Source organism: Tursiops truncatus, chromosome 3 (genome assembly GCF_011762595.2).
Source record: "Tursiops truncatus isolate mTurTru1 chromosome 3, mTurTru1.mat.Y, whole genome shotgun sequence".
Taxonomy (NCBI): Eukaryota; Metazoa; Chordata; class Mammalia; order Artiodactyla; family Delphinidae; genus Tursiops; species Tursiops truncatus.
The window spans coordinates 36,009,043-36,024,036 of NC_047036.1; the positions used below are offsets into that span (position 1 = coordinate 36,009,043).

Here is a 14,994-nt window from a genome sequence, read left to right on the forward strand (position 1 = left end):
GGGAACTCTACTCAGCATTTTGTAATAACCTATGAGGGAAAAAGTCTGAAAAAGAATATCTATATCTATATATCTATATATAAAAACTGAATCACTTTGCTCTACACCTGAAACGAACACAACATTGTAAATCAACTAAACTTCAATAAAAAAATAAAATAATAAAAAATAGAAAAAATAAAATATATGTCACTAGGTTAAAAAAAAGAACTGAGTATACTTTGGATATAGTATATAGAATTATTATTGGTGGTAAATCTTAAAGTAAGTTATAGAACTCAAGACTTCTTGTATAAAACACATATGGACTTTTAGGACCTACCCCCCATAGTATCTTTTTTTTTTTGAACAGAAAAAGGGCATGTGAACAGTTGACTAAACTTTAACTTCTTATTTTTTGTAAGTAGTTTACAGTAAGTGTACCTTAGCTGCAGTTCAAATTATATGATAGTGATAAAGAGGACTTGTTGAAGGTTTACGAGTCTGTTCTGCTGAGCCTTTCCTGTTTTCAGTCTTTTCTGAAGCCATCTGGTCAAAGCACTTTAAACTTGCACAAAGTCCCTGACCAGTGGATTGACCCAGAGTTCACACTCACAAGGCTGGTCTGAAAAGCACCTTTCTGTTACTTTTTTGGTAAGCCCCCCAAAAGAGAAAAGCTAATTTGAATATAATAAGGAAGAAGATGATCTTTCTAAAGATCTTACATATCCCTAGGGGACTGAAACTTGAAAACCTCTGAGCATTAAAAAAAAAAAAAAATTGAAAAGATTATATAAAGGTACACATGCCCTTTGAAAAACAGTGTCCTTGGCATTGTACCTTACTGGTGTTGGTCCTGAGCCTTTGCATAAGTCACCTGATGGTGTGTCTTGCTCCTGAAAGACTCCTGGAGCAGAAGTTGTTCTAAAGTTTTCCTTGAGTGGATCCAAAGGGGATTAAGTTAAATGTCAGAAGTTGTCCAAGTGGCGATTCCTTAGACCGAGATCCTCACGGCTGTACTGAAAACCTGGCGTGGATAAGAACGTTGAGAGAGGAACATGGGCAATGAGCTCGCTTCAGGTAGCAGTCCTGTGGAGCTGGTAAATTTTCATTCCTCCTAGGCACACGTCAGTCAGTGGACTTGGGCACACAATAACGTTGTACTCATGAGGGTCCTGGGTAAAATGAAGCATTTCTGTAGCTAGCTACTTCTTATGCTGCCTGGTGTCTTGTACCATTGTCTAGACCCCCTCAATTGGGTTGGGCGATGGATGCAGGGCTAGCATTTCACTTAGTGCAGGTAACTTCAAGAGAGGGCCTAGCGGACAGTCTCATTTTGTGGTGCTGTGCCCACGAGGGAAAGCTCCCAACCTTCCTGTCCAGCTCTGTGACCTTTAGGGTTACCACTAAAAAGTTCGGCAGCCCCCCTCTCTGATAACGTTCAGGCTGTGCTCATAATCTTTTCCAGTAAACCTTTTGAGACACAGGAGATTTTTTCAGCATTCTTATTATTCTGAAACCCTTTTAGAGAGACTTTTCATAGACTTGGAAGGTTTAATCAGGAAGAAACTGAATCAGGTTGAAAATCTAATTCGTAAATTAGGGATTACGGGGTGGGGGTGTGAGGAATCACAGTGGTTTAGCAGTGACTGTGTGTTAGGCAAATTTTGCCTAAATTCCTGTGAGAATTAGGAGTACTGTGGGGCACACGCTAAATCTACCCTGACAGAGACAACTTTCTCCATTTAGAACCTTTCCTGATGACGCCTAATTAAAAATCGTAAGCATCATAGGGTCATCTGGTTTTCCTGCTCTCCCCTTCTCCACCTCAGGCCCTGCCCTCTTTTCGTAATTGAACCATAGCCACTGGAAAGCCTGGGGTTTTGTTTAGTCATGACAGTAATGTGGACCACTCAAGTTCCCAGCATCATTAGGTAAAGGCATTTAAAGTTCTCAGGATTGGATCACCTCCCCTCCCTCCCCACCCCACCCTTAGGTGCTCTACATTTTGCACCCTTTGGTCAGGTATTTCTTGCCTTTCAGTTTCTAGTCCTGACTGAGCTTTTGGATCTCGTGTGAAACTCATGTCTTGCTCTCTGGGCCCGATTTCAGTCACGCTCGCTGCTATTATCTCCTCAAGGAGGCCAAGGACTTTCAGGCCTTGCACGTATTGTTCCTTCTCTTTGGAATGCTGTCCCTGCCCTTCCCTGCCTTTTTTTTTTTTCTTTTTTAACATCTTTATTGGAGTATAATTGCTTTACAATGGCGTGTTAGTTTCTGCTTTATAACAAAGTGAATCAGTTATACATATACATATGTTCCCATATCCCTTCCCTCTTGTGTCTCCCTCCCTCCCACCCTCCCTATCCCACCCCTCTAGGTGGTCACAAAGCACCGAGCTGATCTCCCTGTGCTATGTGGCTGCTTCTCACTAGCTATCTATTTTACATTTACTTATAGTATATATAAGTCCATGCCGCTCTCTCACTTCGTCCCAGCTTACCCTTCCCCCTCCCCGTGTCCTCAAGTCCATTCTCTAGTAGGTCTGTGTCTTTATTCTCTGCCTTTTGAAGTCCTACTGAGCTCAGTAGTTTCTCCAGAGTTCCTGCTGTCTCCTGCTCCATAGTAAACCCTCTTTTTTCAGCATTCATAGCATTTGCCCATGCCTCAAATTCCAGTAGTTCTCAGTCTCACTGCCCTTTAGTTGCCCTGTCTCATCTCTGCCACGAGGGTGCTTACCAGGGAGCCTTGTGTACAGCTGTGGCTCAGCAGATGTTCCTGAGCTAATGTGGGTTCCTTCCTTAGTTCTCAGTTGGTACAATCCCTTTTATTTTTCTAGTGCTATCCAAGAAAGAACACTCTTGGATAGGAATACTGCAGAGGCTAGTTTAAGACTGGGAAGCTAGCTTTCTTAAATTTTCAAAAGTAGGACACTTGCCACGTTTGCAGTTTGAGGTGTTGAGCTAGGCCTCTCAGGAGATAGAATTAGGAAGTAGTGGGAAGGTCTGTTCAGGAGTTAGAAAGTGTCCTATCAGCCAGGAGGGAAGATATTCATTGCTTGATTATAAATTATGATCCCTTAGGCCATATATCCTTGGGCCTCTTTTTAGGTATGATCCAGGTTAGGGTAACAGTCCTTTTTATTTTTATCTATATCAGATAGGGTCTGTAGTATACACCCATCAAAGGAGCTTTGTGGCAATTTTGCATGACTCTGGAGAATTGGGAGGGAGTGTTTTCCCTTGATATACAAGGGCCTTACACACGTGAGACCAAACCTGAGGGATCTCACAGTCTCCTGGAAAATCAACATTGGTTTTGCATTGGATGCTGCCTGTCTCTTTGAAGCCATCTTTCATATGAAGTAGAAATATAGTACAAAAGAGTAACTTTCCATAGTAATTTTTTTTTTCTTTGCGGTACGTGGGCCTCTCACTGTTGTGGCCTCTCCTGTTGCGGAGCCCAGGCTCCGGACGTGCAGGCTCAGCGGCCATGGCTCACGGGCGCAGCCGCTCCGTGGCATGTGGGATCTTCCTGGACCGGGGCACATACCCGTGTCCCCTGCATCTGCAGGCGGACTCTCAACCACTGCGCCACCAGGGAAGCCCTCCATAGTAATTTTCACACTTGTTCTTTTAGGCAAGAGAATAATTGATATAGCAGTATACTCTTCGTTTGTGAAACTCCACAAAGATAATATTGTTTTGATGACTACACAAGGTCTTTCTCTAAAGTAAAGCTTTATTTTTCAGATTGTTCTTTTCATTCTGTAAACATTGTGGTCTTACAGGACAGCGATAGATCAGGGATTTTCAACTTTTTTTGAATTATTTAACTTTCTTTTACTGACTACTCTGATTCATCTACCATCCTCTCCTCCTTTAAATGCATTGTATGATTGTATGGAATTTTGTAATATTTCTTGTACAGAGTTTCATTTGTTTTGAGAATTTGGAAGGACAGAGAAAAATACTTAAATGTTGCAACATCAAGGGTTGGTAACCACAGGCTGTCTATACACGTCTTGGTAGCTTTCAACAGAGGCAGGGCAACTTGTCCTTAAGAGGAAGATGCCAAGACTGTGGAGTTTTCCATCGTCATTTATCAATCTTGACTATTTAGAGTGTGTTTGAGCACATTTAGTGAGTGACTGGGCCAAATTTAACAGATGCCCTGGTAGGAAGATTTATGGCCCAGAATTATCTTCTGGTTTGGTCTGTTATTTCTCCCAAAGTATGTTGCAAGATTGGAAAGCACTGTGCTTCCCTCTGTGGCAGTCCCTGAGTTGAAAAGGATTGGGAGGCTGAGGCTGTCCCGTCTCTGGTGAAACAGCACCCGATAGATAGAGTTACAGTTATAACCAGCACTTTCCACCATGGGCATTTCTGTTCTTCCTTATTTCCACTTTCTCTATACTTTCTTATGCCTCAGTATTAGTTAGGATGGTCTAGCTGCTAAAACAAATTCACCCCAAAGCTCAGACATTATAGAAAGTCACTTCTTGCTCAGTTAACAGTAATAGGTGGTTGACACATTGGAGGGCAGCTCTCCTTCAGGTGGTCCTCTGGGGATTCAGGTACAGCAATGTTGTCATCATCGTTATGAGGCCGTGAAGGTCGCTCAGGGCACTGTCTCTGTTCCAGCCAGCTAGAAGTAAAGGGCCAAGGAGGAGTGTGCATGGGATGCCCAGAAGTGGCGTACGCCACCCCTGCTTACATTTCTTCTGCTAAAGACCTAGTCACATGGCCAAACCTAACTACGAAGGAGGCTGGGAATGGTTGTCTAACTGTGCCCCCAGGAATAAGAGAACATTGTATTAGTTTGCTAAGGGTACCGTAACAAGATCTCACAGACTGGGGAGCTTAAACGACAGAAATTTATTTTCTCACAGTCTGGAGCCTAGAAGTCCAAGATCAAGGTTTCTTTTGAGGCTCCTCTCCTGGGCTTGTAGAGGGCCTCTTCTTGCTGTGTCCTCACATGGTCTTGGTGTCTTTTTTGTGTCCACATTTTCTCTTGTTTTTAAGGATACCAGTCAGATTGGATTAGGGCCCACCCTGATGGCCTCATTTAATGTAATCATCTCTTTAAAGACTCTGTCTCTAAATATAGTCGTATTCTGAGTTACCGGGGGTTAGGGTTTCAACATGTGAATTTTTCTGGGGACACAATTCAGCCCATAACAAATGTGGATTTTGGTGAGGAACTAAAAGCTTCTTTCCTCTTCCCCAGTTTTTAATTTTATCTGCTTATGTTAAATCCATTCATTGGCAATCAGATCATGGATTTAGAACCAGATAGAGTAGATTCAAATTCCAGTTCCACTGCTTAACAGCTGTGGCTCTCTGAACCTCAGATTCCTCATTTCTGAAAAGGAAGTAAACCTTTTTATCTTGCAGAGTTGTTTTGAGAACTACATGAAGAAAAAAGCCCAGTGTAGGGCCTGGCACGTAGAGCATTAGCATAATCACCTTTCTTCCATTGGTGATGCTTAGTCTTGCAAATGGTATCCAGACTGGAAAGCTACTGACTGTTGCAATAGAAAGTCCAGACATTCTTGAGCATTATGTGGCATGTCAAAGATGTTCTCTGAAATCATCAGGCTTATGGACATACTCATGAAGTTACAAAAGCATTGCCATTAGATGGCAATCTAGCATGGATTTCACTGTGGAAAACCATGGCTTAACTTGCTTTTTATCTGACTTTTCTGAAGGTACCCATTTCATTAAGACTTTTCCGTCAATCTCATTCTGACCTAAGTTTTTTTTTTTTTTTTAAATTTTATTTATTTTTGGCTGCGTTGGGTGTTCCTTGCTGCGCGTGGGCTTTCTCTAGTTGCGGTGAGCGGGGGCTACGCTTCGCTGCGGTGCACGTGTTCTCATTGAGGTGGCTTCTCTTGTTGCAGAGCACAGGCTCTAGGCGTGTGGGCTTCAGTAGTTGTGGCACACGGGCTCAGTAGTTGTGATTCGCGGGCTCTAGAGTGCAGGCTCAGTCATTGTGGCGCACGGGCTTAGTTGCTTCTTGGCATGTGGGATCTTCCTGGACCAGGGATCGAACCCATGTCTTCCGCATTGGCAGGTGGATTCTTAACCACTGCACCACCAGGGAAGTCCCCTGACCTAAGTTTTCTGACATGGAAAATGAAATAAACAGCATTATTTCTCTTTTAAAAAATAACCTCCTAATTATTTTATAAACAAATGTATAATAAATATTCATTAATTTTTTAGGGATTGGTAGCTAATGTACATCTAGACATGTATTGGAGGGAAAACAAAGAATGTTATAATTTATATAAGAATATTATTTAATGTATTATATATTTATATATATATATAATATATAATATATAATATATATGTTTCCTTTTTATGTTACCATTTAGGTTTGGTAAGTTGTTTTCCTTTTTTTGAGAATTCCCATAGCTTATGAAGCCATGGTAAAGCCTTGACTGATTTTGATTTTTATCTATACAGAATTTTGCAGCTATGGCAGGTAAATTATTGAGGTAATCCTCAAAAAATTTTTATAAATGTGTTCTTTAATTATTAGGTAAAGGCTTGTTTTTAGGCTTCTTCTTTAAATAGATCTTTAAGGATTTCTCTTATCTGCTAAAACATGCTGTTGACTAATCATATTTCCTACATATTACATTTAGAAATATCTCAAGGCATCCAATTTGTAACAGTCAAGTTTTTGCCACCTGGCTTTCTCTCTGGTTCCTTATACAAATAATTAATTAGGCAGAGAAAATTTTTATCTAGTTCCAGGAATAGAACTCACATATAAAGCTTGACTGGTTAAGCTTGGGTCAGAATCCCTTTATGTTCATGAACAGAGCTATCTGTAGCCTCTCTAGTGATAACAGAGATAGAGGGATTGTATCCGTGTGTTGCTCTGTGCACCTCGGGGCTGGCAGAATCAGAGACTTATTAGATCAGTGGGTCAAATGTTCAGCAGTTTTTTGCCACATCCAATCTATTACATAACCAATTATCTCTTTTTTTTCATATGTGTACATATATGTATAAAAAGCCTTTTGTCCTTATCTGTAACATTTTTATAGTTTAAGACTCAATATTTTGGACTTCCCTCGTGGTGCAATTGCTAAGAATCCTCCTGCCAATGCAGGGGACACAGGTTCGAGCCCTGGTCCGGGAAGATCCCACATGCCGTGGAGCAACTAAGCCCGTGTGCTACAACTACTGAGCCTGCGCTCTAGAGCCCATGAGCCACAACTACTGAGCCCACATGACACAACTACTGAAGCCCGCGTGCCTAGAGCCCGTGCTCCACAACAAGAGAAGCCACCGCAATGAGAAGCCCGCGCATCGCAACGGAGAGTAGCCTCTGCTCACCGCAACTAGAGAAAGCCCGCGTGCAGCAAACAAGACCCAACGCAACCATAAATAAATAAAGAAAGAAAGAAAGAAAAAAAGAAGTAGACTATCATAAAGAATAGGAATGTGTTAAAAAAAAAAGACTCAATATTTTAACCCCATCTATGATTTTGTTATTCCAGAAGAGCCTTTGGTGTGTATCAGTTAGGGTGCCTTTGGCTGCCAGAAGCAGAAATTCCAACACAGTCTGCCTTAAACAAGAAAGGAGATTTGCTGGGTTGCGTAGGTGAAGGAAGCCAGTTATAGCTGGGTAGGTGTGCGTCGGGGCCCTGCTGTACCGCTTTGTCCTCTTTTAGCTCCGCCCTCTCTGAGTTGGTTTCATGGTCAGGAGCAGAGGCAGGCCTCCACTGTGCGCAGCACACATCCGGAGGGCAAGGCAAGCCGTTCTCATGGCTCCCTCTTGAAGAGCAAGGGAACTACTTTTTCACAATCCCTTAGCACACTTTCCCTCATTCTTATTGGCCTTGTCTGGGTTACATCCCCACTTCTGAACCAATCCATGTAGGCAGGGCAATGAGATGCCCCTCAGCTTACACCTGGATTTCTGAACTGGTCTTCAGTAGGTGCTGAGATTACCCTTAAGCCAGCGAGGCCTGCCTCTGGAGTAGTTTCAGGTCATTTCTCCTGAAGCTCATGGACTGTGTGGAGAAAATGGAAATCAAAGTAGTGACAAGAGGATGCTGGATAAACACTAGTGCTCAGTATAAAATTATATGCTTAGAATGACATTTCTTACTGTATAAATACTAAAGTTCAGAACATTTTTACATGCTCTGTTTTGCATGTAGTCAATATACAGTATTGTGTTACATTAAAAATTATCCTTTATTTATAGTACTTGTTCATGAGAAATCTATTTTCATTTGGAGACATATACTCTATAATTTATATTATTAATCTCTTTATTACTATACTGTTAAATATACCATGTTCTTGTTAAAGCAGAAAGTTTTTCTTTTTCTTTGTTTTTATAAATTCATTTATTTATTTTTGGCTGCGTTGGGTCTTCGTTGCTGCTTGCGGGCTTTCTCTAGTTGCGGCGAGCGGGGGCTGCTCTGCGTTGCAGTGCGCAGGCTTCTCATTGTGGTGGCTTCTTTTGCTGTGGAGCACGGGCTCTAAGTGTACAAGCTTCAGTAGTTGTGGCTCGCGGGCTCTAGAGCACAGGCTCAGTAGTTGCAGTGCATAGGCTTGGTTGCTCCGCGGCACGTGGGATCTTCCCGGACCGGGGCTCGAACCCGTGTTCCCTGAATTGGCAAGCAGATTCTTAGCAACTGCACCACCAGGGAAGCCCAGAAAGTTTTTCTTGAGCCTGCTTAATTTGACGGCTTACAGGCCAGGAAGTTAGGAATTTCCCCATCTGATTAAATGCCATTGAATAATTCCAGTAAATAATGCTAAATGCTCTTGGGAATTATTATAAAATTTTGTGGTAAGCGTTTTTCATCTTGGTGTCTTGTTGTTCTTAATATTTTTAGTGGTTTCCTATTAATTTTTCCTTCTTTTTTTTTTTTTGTGATTAAAGTTGTTTGTGAGGCCTTGATTCTTTTTCCAGTAAGATAGAATCTGAGAATTTATTGATTTCAGATGACCACGTTAGGCCTGATTTATTCAGAGAGGTATAATATATTGCAAAACTTTCCAGTAAATCTTTAGCTGTTGAGATTTAGTTTAAGCCAAATCTCTCTTTTTTTAATTTACTGTTGTAGAGAGGCCAGTGGTATATTCTTTTGCTGCATAGTGAAAAGTTGTTAAAGCTATTTTTAGAAAGAAGTAATTTTTTTCTAGAAATCTTTGAATTTACTACTTTAAAAACTGCATCTTAGTATTCGTTTAATGAGAAAACCCATGAGTATGAAAAGATCCTATGAATTCAGTCACATTTCAGAATAACTTTGTGTGAATCACAGCCATACATACATACGTCTAGAAACAGTGCACATGTGTGAGGCGTTTTTTTCTGTCTATTGGCAGTTCTGGGTGCACACAGAGATTCAGGGATGCCTTACACTAATCTATGGCACCTCTACTCACCCTAAATAATGGCCATCCAATTGGGAAACTATAATTGAAACTTTTAGATGAGTGCTATAAGTATCTTAGCTATTCTCCTAATAAATCTTTGAATGCAACTAATCTTTGAATGCAACCTCTTTCAATCCTAAACTATGAGACCTTAGAGCTGTAAGTAAAGCTTTCCTTCCCCATCTAGCCTGCACGTGGTAGGCACTAAGTTATTGCTTGAGTCAATGAATGGATGACTCCTTGAATGATGACTGTGAGTGCATGTTGTCCTACCATTGTCTTGGCAAAAGTATGGAAATAAACTCCCATCTGGGAGGGAACTGAGTAATCTTACCAGGAACTTAATGTCCATGAACCATAAGGAACCAAGAAATATTTCATGAAGTTGAACATCTTTCACCCACAGTTTGTATTGTGCCAGGAAATATATTAAAATTTTTTTTTTCTCCTTGTTAATTTTTTCAATCAGTGATTTTTGGGGGAGGGTGGTTTGAAGAGATGTAACAGTCTTGGTCTTTTTGTGTAGCTCATCTTTTGCAGATAAATGATAAAATTAACAGTAATGAGCAGTCAAAAAGGGAAAGCCCAATTGTGCCTCTAAAAAAATACCTCTTATCTGCCTTCTTTTATTAACTCTTCTGCCTTCTACAGTCCTGTCTTGAAACACCTGATATGCTCATTGGATCTTTTATCCTTGTGTCTAGGATCTGCACAGGGCTGTCACTGGGGTAATTATGGGACATCTCTATATGGGACATCTCTAATTAAACATTGGATATATTCTTTTCTATGTTATATATTATAAAAAAATCTGTGCACATCTTCCTGTCTATTATCCATCCTTAGTTATGTTTCTGTCTGCCTGTATAAGTGTTTGGATTCACTCTTTGAAAGGCTGTCCTAACTGTATAGCTTCCTTTGCTGTAGCAGGGAGGGCAGAGGATTTTGAGTGCAGTGTTTTCAATTGGTAAGTTAACAGACTGGTTAAGGGCATTTCTAAGTTATTTTAATTCTTCTAGTGCAACTCTTTAATCTCTGTCCTCAGCTTAAATGGGGAAACTTTAAAACTTTATGCTTTATCTGTTTATAAAAATAGTATGACTTGTTGGAAATGCAGTAAAGTACAAAAGAAAATAAAGATCATTTGTGATCCTTCTACTCAGTGAAAAATACTCTTAACATTTTACCATTTTCTTTCAGCCTTTTTTCCATGCATTTTTATCATGTTAGATGAAGATAAAATATCTTTCTTACTTTCTCCACTTAATATTATTATATCATAAGTTTTCTCCCTTAACATAATAAGTCAATAAGAACTCTTTGCAAATATATTTTAATATTTTAATAATATTTTAATATTAAATTTAATATTTTATTTCCAGTTTTTGTCAATTAAAAATAATGTTCTAACATTTTTTTTCTGCTTTATTCTTGTATCTGTACTTTCATTGATTTCCCCAGGATTAATCAAACCTTAGAAGTAGAATTACTGGATGAATGAATATCAGTATTTTTGGCCTGTTGATACACACTTGATCTACTATGCTTTGTTGAAAGATTACACAGTTCATAATCTCATTAGTAGATTTTCCAGCTAATTGTTTCATTTCAGAAGTATTTGGATTTTGTTGACTCTTTCAGTTTGAGGGCAAAAATGTATCTCGCTCTTTGTACTCACATTTCTTTTAGTCTTACTGAGGGTGAACTTTCTTCATTTGGTTGTTACCATTCTCTTTGAATTGGCCATTTGTATTTGCTGTTTATTTATCAATTAGGATCTTAGTGTTTTGTTTTTATTTAAACTTCTGTGAGATTTTTATTGTATTAATTTTTTGTCATGTTTATTTTTTTTGAGGATAGTAATACATACCTTTTTCATATTTAAGCTTATTGACATTTTCCTTTGTAACTTTTCCCATTTCCGTAAATTTAGGAAGTACTTTTCAATCCAAAGATAGGAGAGATATTCACAAAGTGTTTCCTTTTTTTCTTTTCTTTATGGGTTGATTTTTTTCTTTTATTTTTTTTCTTTTCTTTTCTTTTTTTTTGCGGTACGCGGGCCTCTCACTGTTGTGGCCTCTCCCGTTGCGGAGCACAGGCTCCGGACGCGCAGGCTCAGCAGCCATGGCTCACGGGCCCAGCCGCTCCGCGGCATGTGGGATCTTCCCGGACCAGGGCACGAACCCGTGTCCCCTGCATCGGCAGGCGGACTCTAAACCACTGTGCCACCACGGAAGCCCTTCTTTTATAATTAATTCTGACCTATAGAGTTCAGAGTTCAGTTTGAAGTAAGATATTAGGTTTGGGGAATTTTTTCCCCCAAAACCTAGCTAATCATCTTATTCCTTTTGTTCCTTCCATTTTGTGATGCTGCACTTACCTTACATTACAGTTTTATCATAGTAGGCCGTCAGGGTAGGATAGTACTTTGAAATTTCCTTCTCAGTCTTTCCCTCCCTTGACCTAATCTTTTGAGGATTTGCTCGTTTGGAACTTTTTTGTGCTACTCTGCTCCTCTTTTGGCTCCTTTCTTCCCTTCTTCTGTTTTTAATTTGCATTTCTGCACTTTTCAGAATTTTCAAAAAGTTAATCCACATGTGAGTTCTTAAAGGCAGCTGCACTGTTATATTCATCATTGTATTCCCTGTAGCCCTTATTGAATTTTTAAAAGTATAACATGAAAACAAGCTCTTCTAGAATACTTGGGAGATAAGAAAAAGCACAAAGACGGAAATAAATTATTCTTAGTCTTACTACTCAAAGACGTCCTGTTATTGTTAAACATTATACTCTATAGAATTTGCTAGGAACTATATAGTATATGTAATATTTTTTTTGTGTGTGTGTATGTATCTATACACACACACACACACACACACACACTCTTGAAACATTCATACATATGTATATGTAAATTTTTTTTTACTGAATGGGAACATCCTATACATACTGTTCTGTTGTGTGCTTTTACTTGTAATAATTCCATGTCTTTTAAACATTCCTCTGTAATTTAAGTCTATTCTTTTAACTTACCCTCCAGTTATTTGGCTATGTACTAAGTAAAATACTGTTAAGTGAAAGAAAATGCTATCCTTTCAAAAGCGGTTGAATTTCAGAGTGATAATATGGACGGAACACCTGTTATCTCTGTTATGACACACGTGTGTGTGTGTGTGTGTGTGTGTGTGTGTGTTGTGTCAGCCACTGCAAAATTGTTCTGTGAAGGTTGAATAAGTAAAATCAAAGAAGAGAAATAGGTGGTGCATCAGATGTTTTCTAGGGAGCCTAAATGGTTTTGGCCACTTGACGTCTTATAAAGTGGGCAGCATTACAGATGCAGGGTCTGATCTGTAGCTATAGATATCTCAGAAGGAAGAAGGAATCCAGAATGTCTAGGGCGGGAGAAATTAGTTAGATGCCAAATCCAATTTGTGAGGTCGATGGTCGTAAAGTTGGTGTGGTTAGAATTCAAAGGGGTTGCGCCTGGGTCCAACTTGGTTCTAGCCAGAAGAGTAGCTTAAGGCACGTCGACCTAAGACTGGAGGGTACAAGTAAGGTGGGAGGAAAGGCTGTGGCAAACGAGAGTCTGGTTAATAACGAAGGGGCTCTGGACAAGGGCTGGGGGTGGGTGGTGACGACAGTAAATACCTGCAAAGTACAGGTTAACCCTTTAAACTCGCCACTTTATGTAGATGCAGCCACGTCATCCAGAGCTTTACATCACTGCAGTGCTGGTCAGCATGACCTTTAGTTTGGGACGAGTCCTCAGATGCTGTTGTTTGCATCCCCAAATTCTCATGCTCGAGTAATGTTTAAGTATTCAAGATACCTTTGGTGGACTACAATGCGGGAGGGTAGAGGAAAGGAATACGTAATTCCAGAGAATTTTGAGAAGTGGCAAAACTACCAGGACCAAAGGGTGTGTTGTCTTTGGGAAAAGATCTCCTCATTCTTGCTCTTTTTCATGGAGACTCAGAAGAGAGAACCAGAGCTTCTCTAACAAACCATTGTGGCTGGAGCAGAAGGTCCAGTGGGACAGTAGTGAGGAGAACTGCTAAGAGGAGTGCTTCAGCCCGGGGAGAAAGGCCTTGGATAATAGGAGGCTTAGGAGTTGGGCTTGATCTTGGAAGTATAAGGTTCGCATTGAGAAAGGAGATACACCCACATGTATCTTTACAACTTTGTTTTTCACATGTGCTACAAAAAAAGGTTATTTTTCTTTTTTGAATCGCATATATTCCAGTCAAGTAGATTGAAAAGCAGATTATTATCATGCAAATTTTACTTTGAGTTGATTTCCATTTATAAAACTGACAGTGCTTTTACTAAAATTCTGTAGACACAGAGTTGAAAACTTTCGAAAGAAGAAAAAAAAGATCATTAGGCCATTAATTCTCTGCTTTCCTGTGGCCAGTCTCGCAAGTTTATTTCCTTTCTCTTTTGGCTTAGATATTTACACTGTTTTATGAAACTTGAACGAGGTATTATACCCACAGTGTGGACCCCTGTTGAACATATTAATTTATGTTAACTTGAAAAATCCTTATGTTTGGTGCTTTATCCTCTATGAAAGAATTAGTAAACGATTTATTTTAAGATGTGAAATATCTCATGAGGGGCAGGCTCCATGAGAACAGGGATCTTTTCTGTTTATCTGCCAGTACACTCCCAGCACCAGGCATGGAGCTCGACTCACCAGAGGTGCAGAATAAATAGTTGTTGAGTGGGAATAAAAATGTATGAGTGGTTCCTAAGATTTTTTGGAGTTGTGGTATCCTACTGTTTCCATTTCATGGTACTTCGCTGTCTCTCCTCGAAGTTATCCTGTGTTAAATTAAGGTAGATTAATATAGCATGTGGGAAAATCTGGTGCCATTGGTTAAGACGATTGGAAATACTCTATTTTGTCATTCATAGATTACTGTTGAATGTTCCCTTGACATTTGTGATCTTTATGAATCGTCCAATTTGGGTGCACATAGTTTCCTTACTAGCTTATTTATTATGCATTTGTAAAGAAACAGGCAAAATGTTGATCTCTTCATGAGTGGTACAGGGTGTAAACCAGTTGGGAAGAGCAGTGCTAGCTGAAATTTCCATGCTTAGCAAATGACAAGGCTTGCTCTCTGGCTAAGCGGCTCCCTCCCACCCACTGGCTTTGCAGCTCACACTCATCCTATTTCTTCCTTAGGAGACTGACCAGTCTCACCTGTGTTATGAACTTTAGGGGGTCTCTTTGAAAGAGTTATATATTCAGATGTTAAATTCCTGGGTACCCAGAGACTACTGTAATAATTAGAATATAAAGTTTTAAGAAATTACCATGTAATTTGTACTCTTTTCTTTGGTTTTATTAGGTAAAAAAGCTCCCGTTTTGTTTAGTAAAGAAATGATCGAGTCCATGAAGGAAGGTTCAGTTGTTGTGGATTTAGCTGCTGAGGCTGGCGGAAACTTTGAAACCACCAAGCCAGGAGAACTTTATGTTCATAAGGTACAGCACAAAGCTTCCTCTATCTATGAACCTGTTCCTATATCTTTATTGATTTGTGAGAGGGTGTTTATTGCTTTAAATATTTAGAGAAACTGAGGCCTG

At 39.8% G+C, this 14,994-nt stretch overlaps 1 protein-coding gene across 8 annotated transcripts in view; it reads left to right on the forward strand.

Moving 5' to 3' along the window:
* The window catches only part of NNT (nicotinamide nucleotide transhydrogenase), a 93,043-nt gene that overhangs the window by 30,895 nt on the left and 47,154 nt on the right, over positions 1-14,994 (forward strand). For all 8 annotated transcript variants that reach the window (XM_033852850.2, XM_019930059.3, XM_073802092.1 and 5 more), the window contains one exon: positions 14,759-14,892. In XM_033852850.2, the coding sequence (XP_033708741.1) occupies positions 14,759-14,892 (134 nt within the window). The remainder of the gene's footprint in view (positions 1-14,758; positions 14,893-14,994) is intronic.